Below are 12,063 nucleotides of genomic sequence, written 5' to 3'. Positions count from 1 at the left end.
ACCACTTGCATTTTTAACCAGAAATGTTCATATTTTTAAAAGGTAAGCTGTCATACCACATGTCAATAAGCCTTTTTGTTTGTTTTCAGAATCTTAGATGGAGTGGTATACATATTGGTCAGCATGGGTGCTAGAAATACACATTCTTCTATGATCTGTGCTGAAAAAAGGCAGGAATAAATTTGCAAGCTTGTCTGAATATCTAGTCCCAAGATGAGAGGGAGTACAATCTGGCTTTTTAAAGTAGCCATCTTATCTATGTCCTATAACTTCCAGACTAACAGTACAATGTGATATATATGTTCAATAATGTTTACACCCTGCAAAGTGAGTACAGGATTGAAGCCTATATTGCTGTACATTATTGCATGTTTCTTGAAGATAGCTGAGAAAACATCAATCAGAACATAATGCAAGTGGCTCAGTAATGGATTAGAGTGATCAACCCTGAATCGATTTCACCTGATTTAAAACTGCTTCATGTTTTACAAATATATTTCTGAATTCAAGTACATTTCTGGTTTTAACCTTTCAAGCATCCACATTATCTCCATGCCATCCACCATAAATTTTGAGACCAATCAGTTATTTGGCTACAAACTGAAATCTTTTCTGAATGTCCAGGACATGGTTAGAGGTGATATGATAGCCTTGTTTAAATATTTGAAGGAATGCCATATTGAGGAGGGAACAAGCTTGTTTTCTGCTGCTCCACAGAACAGGACCCGGAATAATGGATGCAAGCTACAGGAAAAGAGATTCCACCTGAACATTAGGAGGAACTTCCTGACAGTAAGGGCTGTTCGACAGTGGAACGCACTCCCTCAGAGCGCAATGGAGTCTCCTTCCCTGGAGGTCTTTAAACAAAGGCTTGATGACCACCTGTCGGGTATGCTTTGATTGAGAGTTCCTGCATGGCAGGGGGTTGGACTGGATGGCCCTTGTAGTCTCTTCCAACTTTACAATTCTATGATTCTATGGCCAACTGTATCGTGGCCCAGAGCTGCTGAATGGTCTCTCCGGGGGGGGGGGGGGGGGGGTACTCTTGCCTGGTTCCAGAAACCAGTGGTTTCTATTTATTCATTCATTCATTTTATTCAGCCAAACATTTGAAAGCCAAATTTATCTTATTGCTGCGGTTGATTTAGGTCTGTTGATTTTAAATTGTTCTGCTGTTTTGGTAGAGTTTTAATAGTTTTATGCTGTCAACCATTTTAAAAATACTGCTCAAAGGCAGTATGTAAAATTATGCAATTTGAGCTAAACAAAATCTGAACATAAAATTTAGTGTGAGTGATTTGTGTATATTATCTACTCATGTAGAAGTCAAGGGTAAAACTTAAGAGCATGTAACAAAACAAATGTTTCCTCTCCTTATAAATATGCATAGAAGGAACATACATAGGAAGACCTAAAGAGAAGAAGACAATCTGTTTAATTAAAGGGTTACATTGGTGGTGGTGGTGGGGATATAATTGGCAATGGTAAGCTTAAAATGCATACATCTATACAAATACAGATAGTGAAAGGGAAAGGGAAAAGAATGGGGGGGGGGGGAGCCAGGGAGAAGAGCAAGGAAAGCAACCTCTATTATGGATGCAGCACAAAAGCAGTGACAAGAAGCAGAGGCGAGAAACCCTGCTTGGAGTGGAAGCAGTGCTACCACTGCATTACCCATGAGATGGCCATTTTAAAAAGGGACTTGCTGCACATGCCTCTCTGCTGAGGGACGGTCAAGCCTCAAAAGAAAGTGCCTATTATTCAGTAAGCACCGTTTTAAAATGGCTGCAACAGTCTCTCTGCAGAGAGGCTTAAACAGTAAGCCCCTAATGAAAATGGCTGCCACCACTCCACACCACCCCACTTCACGAGCCCAAACTGGTAGTCATGTTGCATCCTTCAGGCACTCGCACATTAATGCTGAACACTGGTCGGGCTGAAAAAGAAAGTGTGAAAGGGAGGCTGCTTTTCTTTTTCCAGTTTGGGCAAAGAATGGGGTGGGAGCACTGCTTCAACAACCCGTCATGCCAAGAGAGGCCTCTTGTCACTGCCTTCGTTTTGGGTCCCTATTCCAGCACTGACCTATGTACAGTCGGCCCTCCATATTGGCAGGCTAGCCATCCATGACCTGGAGCATCCACAGATAGCCCTGCCTCATTATTGTCAATGATGGCATGTGCAAACAACCGCACCAACATGGTCACACACATGTTGTGCATCCATTGGCAATAATGGAACTTGAGGTCCTGCACTTTTTAGTATCTGTATAAGTCGACCAGGGCTTTTTGGGTCAATTTTTGTTTGTTTTAAAAATCAACTTACACAAGTATATACAGTAGTTTATTCTGCTTTTGATGAAGAACTACAAGAGTAACACCAATCTCTGGCACCAAAACGTTAATTCCAAATTATAGTGTGGTCTATATCCAAAAACAAAAGTGGCAGAATTTCCATTTCTGAATTATAGGCAGGTTGTCATTTTAGTTCAGCATTATTATCCTGCCTGTTTCCTAAGACTGGGACTAAAAATATTAAATGCCCAGGCTATATAAGAATAGGAAACAATCATTAATCAAAAAGAAAATGCAATAAAATGTTGAGATTTAAATTCAGTTTAATAAGCATCTATATTGCATCCTACTTACCTAAGGAGCTCTCTGTAAATACAGTTAATGTCTGTCCTCCCACGCTTTGTAAAAGAAAAGGATGTTCTCTGGGTGCACTGATGGAAGTTGGCTTCCCGCCAATATCATTGATGTTTGCAAGATCTTCATTCAAAGTGAAAGATACCTGACAACCACAAATGCCAGTAAATATTTATTGAATTACCAACTGTTTCTGTGAAATTAGGAAGCAAAAGAAAAACATATTTCCCACATGCAGTAGAGGGCTGCAAAAGGCCTCAGCATAAGACCAAAGGAAGCTGATACACTTTCTTACTTACTTAGCTTCCTATGGTGTTATGCTGAGGCCTTTTGCAACCCTCTATTGCATGTCATTACAAATATCAGTCAAATATCAGTCACTAACTGGTGGGTTGGACCCTACTTAGGTAGGACCATCTTTTTTTCTTTTAAACTATGGGTGGTCAAAATGTGACTTTGATACTATAGGAGTGCAACTCCTATTAGTCTTAGCCAGCATAGCCCATGATAAGAAAGGTAGGTGCTGCAGTTCATGAACATCTGGAGGGTCACACTCTTTGCCCATCCTTGTTTTAAAAGGAGAAAATAGGGAAAGACATACAGCAACAGCAGTAGTAGCAGCAATAGTAGTAGTAATAATAATAATAATAATAGGTTTAGATTGAGCATAAACACTGGAGCCCAAAGGTGGGTCTTAGATCTGAAGAGGCGGAGAACTAATAATGTAGACAACAACAAACCAGTTGCTTTCATTTACCATAAGGTGGCTTTTTATAACCTGCCATCATCCTTTTGTTGCTGTGTGCCTTCAAGTCATTTCTGACTTATGGTCACACTAAGGCAAACATATCACAGAATTTTCAAGACAAGATTTGTTCAGATGGGGCTTTTCTTTGCCTTCCTCTGAGGCTGAGAGTGTAACTTGCCCAAAGTTTCCTAGTGGGTTTCCATAGCCAAGTGGGCATTCAGACCCTGGTCACCAGTTGTAATCCAATGCCCAAACCATTACATCATGCTGGCTCTTGACCCTACACACACACACACATATTTTAATTACTTTACTGATTTTATAACAGAAAATAACAGGAAACAACAATAATAATTTACTTACTATAAACACTTAATAAATTATTATCATCATCTTGAATACGGTATTTTATTTCTATCATAAACATCATAGCTGAATATTCAAAGTGATCGGGGGCGGGGGGGGGGGGGTGACTAACAGCATACACTGCCTTCAACCCTAATAAATTTTACATTACATTATATGAGTAACAGCTTCCTCTCTAAACAACACCAAGAAATAAATGCTTTGATAAAAAATTTGTAATCAACTACAACAGACTAATATCAAGTGTGTAATGTTACATCACTACTGCAGATATTATAGAATTGATGACTGACCATTTGCTTTCTTGGCAAAAACAGATACCAATAAGATAGTAGAAACGTGCTATGCCTTCCTCATATCAGACCATATTGAAGCAACACTTAATACAGTGGAAATACAGAAATCAGACTTTTCTTAAATTACTTATTTCATTTACAGTATATAGAGAAGATTCCCTGTTCTGTAGGCTACACCATCACTCCCAGGGCAACAGGAAGTAATGTCACATTTCAACAGCAAGATCTGACTGCTGATTTTAAAGGTTTGTTGCCAAGTTTGTGGGGCTGGGGACATACACCACCATATTTTGGTGGCTTGGAAAAGAGGAGTTGCCTAAAAAATTCCCCAAAGTGTTTTAAAGATGGGAATTTAAAGATCTCTTACAAGGGGTTTCAGGGGCTGTCCTTTCTCCATTCTTAAATTAAGGAAACACAGTAATCACGGCAAAGAAACTTATCCCGTCAATGCTGTCCCTTTTGTAGTGATATTAATGTTTGTGAATCAACTCTGGTTTTCTTTAGTCTCCATCTAGAATAATTGTATTCCAACAAGAATAAAGAGTGTACTGATTGTTAATATTAGATTTTTTCTTCAGACAAGAAAATCTGACTAGGCGTAATTACTTTCGTTTCAAATGCAAAACACACACAGACACAAAACCCAACCTGTTCACTCTTCAGAATAAATTTCTAACACCTCTCAAAGGTATTTACCCAACTGTCTTTCCTAGAAATATACTAATAATGAAAGGCGAAATAACTAGTTGATTAATCAGTTTAATTAAACAGTGATTACCCTGAGTAGAAATTAAAATAAATCCGATTAACTAAAACTAGCTTCAGGACTTTCCTATTACAAAGCTTATCATTTCCTATTGCTAAATCCATCTCCCGAGACCTAGAATTGAAAGATTGACCTTTTTGTCTTCATGACCAGAATCTATAGGGCAGGACAACAAGCCAATGAAGCAGGCCAGAGGAAAAACAAGTCAGAAAGGGACGGGACCATAAATGAGCAAAAAGGGCTGCCTCGAAGTAGGGTTAGATCACAAGGGCTGCACCTGAACTGCACTGCGCTACAGTTTGACACCACTTTAACTGCCATGGATCAATGCTATGGAATTCTGGGAATTGTATTTGTTGTGGCACCAGAGCTCTCTGACAGAAAAGGCTATATGTCTCACAAAAGTACAGTTCCCATAGCATTGCGTGATGACAATTAAAGTGCTGTCAAATTGGATTGTTTCTGCTTTGTGGATACAGCCACGATCAAACTACAAGAACTCAGACTCTTCATTCTAGAGTTTATTATGAGTAAGAAGCACTGAAAGTTTCACAAATAGGGAAGCACTCTGTTTCCAGCAAAAGGGGGCCTTCAAAGCACATTAAAACTGGGATGCCTAAGCCTTGTGGGCTTCTGTGTAGAATTCATTCTAATTCTAGTTACTTTACCCAAAACCTGGAACAATAATGTTTTCAGCATGAACATTCAGTCTCTCCCCCAAAAACAGATTGCACTGCTCTTTGATCTCCCAGATCTTATACCTTTCATACAGTCTGTCTGACTTAGCTGTAGATAGAGCCATCTGCCCCCATCTTTCCTTTCAGTTCCTTCATTTGAAGAAAAGATGGAGACTTGAGAGAAGCACTTTATTCTCTTTAGCTATTTTTGCAAAAGAATAGAATATTTCATAACAATATTATATTATAAATATAGTATTTTTGCAGACTCTTTATATTCCATGCAATTGCTTTCCTCAAGAGTACAGGAACTAAACAAATTACTTTTTCACTAAATAAGAGTGAATGTGCTGATCCATTTGACAGAATACCACTCGGAGCCTTATGCAATGTTATGAAGCAGCATGCTCCAATACAAATTTTTTAATATAATACAGTACTTGCATTTTAATTTACTTACTTCTGTTCTTCCTTGGTTTCTGTGAAATAAACAAAGGAAATAAAATTCAACATTCTAAATGTTTCCCATTGCTATTAGAAAGCAAGCAATAAATTCCTAAAAATGAACACAAGTTGCTGTACAACTGACCATTTGTTATACAGATTGTCAAAATGCTGAAAAGATGCCATCCTTAATCAGCAGCCAATGAGAAGGGGCTGGTCATATCCACTGGACCAGCAGAACCAGAGGCAGTGCTGCTGAAGACCAAACATCTCCAAGCAACACGGTTGGGGGTGAGTCCACAACAGGTCAGAGATCCCTGAATGAGGGAAACCTGAACTGGTATCGCTGGACTATATATCTCAGTGCCTTACTGCCATCTCCCATCCTAACCTCCCGCCCCCCCCCCCGTGTCAGGGACTTGCACCTCTATGTCAGCAAAAACAACCTGACTGGAAGAACTTTCAAAGAGCAACAGGAGGACAAAGATGAGGACTAAACTCCAAGCCAAACGCCTGCCCTTTTAAGATATTCCTGTCTTCAGAACTGATAGATGTGTCCCTTTCACTGGAATAAAGTGAGAACTCTTATAGAGAGGATCTTGGGTGACAATATGATGTGCACTCTATTAGTTTTAATAATATAACAAATGATGTGTTAAAGAAACACCTATATTTCTCTATGTCCTAGCAGCATATGTAATGCAAATCAGAATACTTAAGCAAAGTGATCCCTTATGGTTTCATTTTTGGCTCATCTCCCCCTGCCGCGCGCACACACACACAATTTATTTGCATTTTTAAAAGTCTAGGGCAGTGTTTCCCAAACTCTGGCATTCCAGGTGTTTTGGGCTTCAGCTCCTAGTATCCCAGACCACTGGCCAAAATGGCTGAGGCTTCTGGGAGCTGAAGTCCAAAACACCTAGAGGACCAGAGTTGTCTGGGAATCAATTGGCCCCATACAGACTACCAAAAGAAGGCTGTTTCGGGTCACTTTGGAGGTATGCTGTTTAAATGATGCATGCATCCTAAGAGTCTGGAAGCTGCACCAAAGCTGTGCTCTAGTCCTTAGGACTGGATCGTGGCTTTGGTGCGACTTCTGGACTCTTAGGCCGCATGCATCATTTAAACAGCATACCTCTAAAGTGAGCTGAAGCAGCTTTATTTTGGCCTGTCTGTATGGGGCCATTTGTCTAAGGCTGTGAGAAGCCAGGTGTGTGTGTGAAAGTGGCTGTGTTTTGCTGTTCTTTGACCCATTTCAAGATGGTTTGGGGATGAAAAATTACTCCCAAATTTCCCCCAATTCTGCGTGCTTCGGGGGCTTCAAGGGCCAGATTTTGTAGCTCAGAGAACTACATGTAACCCACATGATGCACTTTTCCCACTCCTGTGGTAATAGTTTTATGTATAGTCATGCCTCACACAACCAAAACAATTAATCTCTGAACCAAAAAGTAAAATATAAACATTCTTACTTGGCAATTCTTAGCTTTCCTACTTCACCTCTTCCTGATGCTTTATTCCATTGCTGAGACAAGTATTTTGGGACCTGAAAGAAATAACAAAAAACAGTAAAAATATGAAACAAGTGCAGAAATATAATTTGTAACCCAAATCTCCCCCTAGTGCTGTTTTATGAAAGTCTTTAAAGCTACACAGAATATTATAGTTTGATTTGTTAAGCAGTGCAAAACAAACAATAAAGTATTACAAGATAATGACATTTATTCATTTTAAGCAATGGTGTATATCCAATCCAGTCCAAGTTTCTGCTTGTGCACCAAGGACCCCTTCCCCTTCTGCCTTGCACAGCTCCTTACACACATTCCATGTCTTCACCAGAGGACACCCCAATCCTCAAAGTAGAATTGAGGGACACATGGGGAGGAAGGGAAGATGTATCCATTCTGTCAATAGTGTTTGTTCTGTTCTAGAACAGACATCACCTTTATAAATTAAAAAAGCACTAATTACCAGTTGAAATAGTATTGTTTTCCTGTGAATTACAAGAAAGAAAAAGATGTGCTCCTTCTTTAATATTTTATTATAGCTCATATATGTTAAAATACCAGTGTATTTTTGCCAGTAAACTACAGTATTAACATTGCAGAAATTAATAAAGCCTGCCCACTTGTTACTAGAAGTTATAGCACATCAATTTGTTCTTTATCAGTCACCCTTGGCCCAAATATAATATGTTAGATGTACAAGTTTTGATGGGTTGAAGCACTTGCTTGCCTCCAGTACTACATTGATAAAATTCTGGGTACAAAAAAAAATGTGTGACTTCTGCTTCCAAACATATGCTATCATAAATATATTTTAAAACAACAAATAAATTTCAACAGGGACAAATGTAGAATACTACATTAGGCAGTAAAAATTAAGTACACAGATACAGGAGGGCTGACATCTGGCTTGATGGCATACACAAGCTGAAGATGAGTTATCAATGTGATGCAACAACTAAGAAAGTCAGTGCAATTCTAGTCTGCAGCAATAGGAGTATAGTGTTTAGACTAAAGGAAGCAATCACACTACCCTATTCTGCTTTGGTCAGACCTCACCTGGAATACTGTGTCCAGTTCTAGGCACCACAGTTCAAAAAGGATGTGAACAAGCTGGAGCGTGTCCAAAGGAGGGTGACTAAAATGGTGACAGGTTTAGAAACCATGTCCTATGAAAAAAGGCTTAGAGAGCTGAGTATGTTTAGCCTGAGAAGACTAGATTAAGGGGTGACATGATAGCCATGCTTAAATATTTGAAGGGATGCCATATTAAGGGTGGACCAAGGTTTTTTTTTCCGCTGCTCGAGAAAATAGGATACAGAGCAATGAATTCAAGATACAAGAACAGAGATTCCACCTCAACATTAGGAAGAACCTCCTGACAGTAAGAGCTGCTCAACATGTTGCTTTGGAAAGTGGTGGACTCTCCTTCTTTGGAGGTTTTTAAACAGAAGCTGGATGGCCATCTGTCAGGAGTGTTTTGATAGGTGTATTGTTTCATAGGAGGGGGTTGAATTGGGTGGCCCTTGTGAATCCAGCACTATGATTCTATCACATAAAAATGGCTTTCTTTATACATGAGAAATCTATTCCTTTCTAACATATATTCTAAAATATTTTCAAATATATTTCCTTCCACTATTTTTTGTTAGACAGTACTTTCCACAAGGATAATAGGGGGAAAAACCCCTTTTCCTTCTGGCACTTCCAAAAGTTTGAACCTGTTTATTAATTTTACTTACAATTACTGTTGTGACAAACTGATTATCTGGATTGCACCCAATATTAATATCAGCAAACAGGTATGAGTAATTTTCTGTAAGTGTTCCTCCTTGCCCAGAACAGGTCAGCTAACGTGTTACTTGAAACCAAGCGCACACCATCTATTTCAGCAAGCTTGAAAAAGCTTCATTGGCTCTTAGTTGTTTGTTTCCCAAATGTTAGCTTTAACTTCCAAAACTCTTACGACCGGGATCACTCAATCAACTGTTCGTTCCACATTAGATTTTACTTCATTCTAATCTCTCCTTTCCAGTAATGCTCAACAAATTGGAGACAAATACCAATGGGGTGTGTGTTAAAAAATTAATCTTCCAGGTTTTAAGTAGTTCATTAGGCCTTCCTGCCTCATCAGTCCCAAGGCAGAGCATTATTTATTTATTTATTTATTTATTTTCCGCCTTTCCTCAAGGCGGGATACAGCATGTTAAATACAATCACAATTAAAAACACATAAACCCAGTTAAAACACAATACTATAAAATACATTAATTTTACACAAAGTCTCTTCTTTGCAGGCTCAGATGGGATTAACTTGCTGGTTGTTGGCATTAGGGATCTGCTGTAGAAACTAGTAGCTGTGTATCTACTAAAACCAAAGCAAATGTATTTGGCATAAGATCTCAATCATGCATGTTTTATAAAAAAAATATAATCAGTCTTCCGTATCCACAGATTCTTGATTCATGGATTCAAGTATCCACAGACTGAAAATATTCAACCAAAAAAAAAGTATAAATTCCAAGTAGCAAACCTTGATTTTGCCATTTTATGCAAGGGACACTATTTTACTATGCCACTGTATTTAATAGGACTTGAGCATCCATGGATACTGTACTGTTTTGTCTGTTTGTGTTTTGATGGTTAGGTTTTTAAATTGTTTTCACTTGTTTTTTTACTTTAATTATATTTTAAACTGCATTTTTTCACAGAATCAGAGTTGGAAGAGATTGCAAGGGCCATCCAGTCCAACCTCCTGCCATGCAGGAACTCACAATCAAAGCATTCCCAACAGATAGCCATCCAGCCTCTGTTTAAAGACCTCCAAAGAAGGAGGCTCCACCATTCTCCAAGGGAGTGTGTTGGTGTCAGCTCTTGGTGTCAGGACATTCTTCCCAATGTTAAAGTGGAATCTCTTTTCCTGTAGTTTGAATAGTTTTAATGACACAAACTTTTATTTGTACCTATTTTAACTTTGTAACTACCTCGAGTACCAGGGCTGGGGAAAAGGAGGACATAAAGAAATAAGATTAACAACAACAATAATATACAGTGGCCCCTTGGTATCGCCAATACTCAAGCCCCATTGGCTTGAATGGCGGTGCATGCCATGGGCGCATGCCCCATTTTATCCGCCTCCATTTGCTGCTTGCACATAAGTGAGGGATGCAGATCCCAAGTCCATGTAAATGGAAGAGTGACTGTACTAACCAGGGCTGGTGTTGCTTAGGTTCCAAGATCAAAGGGGATCTGTTGCCTCTAGGGTATTTAAACCTGCTTGAGGTATTAAGGCATATTTCCATTCCTTGTCAAAACTATATATAACAACTAAAATCACTCTTTCCCATTCATACACACACTCACACACACACACACACACACACATATGAGAAACCCTTCCCTCTGTAAGGAGAGTGGCTTTCATATGAACATCAGTGATGAGTAGATGGGTCAGCCTAATGTGTGAAAAAGACTCCTCCACAGCTGAATGCTTGGCACATCATGTAAGAACAGACTATGGGCACAGAGTCTCTCCACAACAGAAAGAGTCCTGAATGTGCCAGGATCCCCCAAAGGAGGAAACCTCCTTGCTTATCAAGGACCCTTTCTCAATATCAGAGGGAATGAAAAGGTATGTAATATGGCATGGGAACTGCCATCCCCTTTCCTTGTATGTTGTGAGTTTCATCCCAGGGCTCCAAGGTGAACTCAGCCTTCCTTCCCTTTGTAGGTTGGTAAAATGAGTACCAGCTTGTTGAGGGCAATTGGGTTACAGACTGTAAACTGCTTGGAGAGTGCTAAGTTCTGTTAAGAGGTATAGAATGTACTTGCTATTGCTTGTTGTGTCTTTAGATTGTAAGCCTGAGGGCAGGGAATGGTTTTGTTTTTTCTTGTTCTGTTTCTTGTAAAGTGCCATGTACTGTGATGGTGCTCTATAAATAAATAAATGATGATGATAATAATAATAAATGTATAAAGTGATGAATGAGGATGGCTAAATAATACTGTAGGAGAAAAAAGATTACTTGTGAATACAAACTACAATGTGCTTGATGTTAGGGGCATGAATGATATTTTACAGATGTTAATATGATGGTTTTAATGTTTGCGCATTTTGTATATATGTTCAATAAAGTTTTTTTAAAAGAACCCTTTCCCAATATTGAGCGTGAAGTTGAGGAGGGTGTGTAACTGCCAGGTGGACTAAGAGAGGTTGGTTGTTCTTTCTTTGCCACATCACACCCACCCTCCTTTTCCTTGAAAGCCTGAGGTTCCCACAGCATCCTGTTTCTTGTGTGACAAAAACAAAGAAACCACATGGAGGACATCAACCTCTCCCTCCTCACACCATGTATTTGTTGCTCTCAGCATCTGGGATCCAGAGTCATGGTGCCTCTGATTTCCATTTCTCTTTTACAACTCACATCCAGAATTGACCTTGTGTTGTTGTTCTTGTGTGGCTCCAAGTCATTCTTCGCGCATGGTGACCACAAGGCGGTCAAACCTATTGAAGGGTTTTCTTGGCAAGTTTCTTCAGAGGGGATTTGCCATGGGACAGACTAAAACAAACGGCAACACTTGACCATAGAGAAACTTTACTTGCCCACAGGGCATCA

At 39.3% G+C, this 12,063-nt stretch overlaps 1 protein-coding gene across 2 annotated transcripts in view; it reads right to left on the bottom strand.

Moving 5' to 3' along the window:
- GTF2F2 (general transcription factor IIF subunit 2) overlaps positions 1–12,063 on the bottom strand; it is a 96,613-nt gene that overhangs the window by 81,086 nt on the left and 3,464 nt on the right. For both annotated transcript variants that reach the window (XM_042458377.1, XM_042458376.1), the window contains exons 2-4: positions 7,415–7,488; positions 5,959–5,977; positions 2,646–2,790 (exon numbers count right to left, since the gene is read on the bottom strand). In XM_042458377.1, the coding sequence (XP_042314311.1) occupies positions 2,646–2,790; positions 5,959–5,977; positions 7,415–7,488 (238 nt within the window). The remainder of the gene's footprint in view (positions 1–2,645; positions 2,791–5,958; positions 5,978–7,414; positions 7,489–12,063) is intronic.

The sequence above is a fragment of the Sceloporus undulatus genome, chromosome 3 (assembly GCF_019175285.1).
Source record: "Sceloporus undulatus isolate JIND9_A2432 ecotype Alabama chromosome 3, SceUnd_v1.1, whole genome shotgun sequence".
Classification (NCBI taxonomy): Eukaryota; Metazoa; Chordata; class Lepidosauria; order Squamata; family Phrynosomatidae; genus Sceloporus; species Sceloporus undulatus.
Note: the sequence above shows the minus strand (reverse complement) of the source record. Positions and strands in the feature narration are given on the sequence as shown.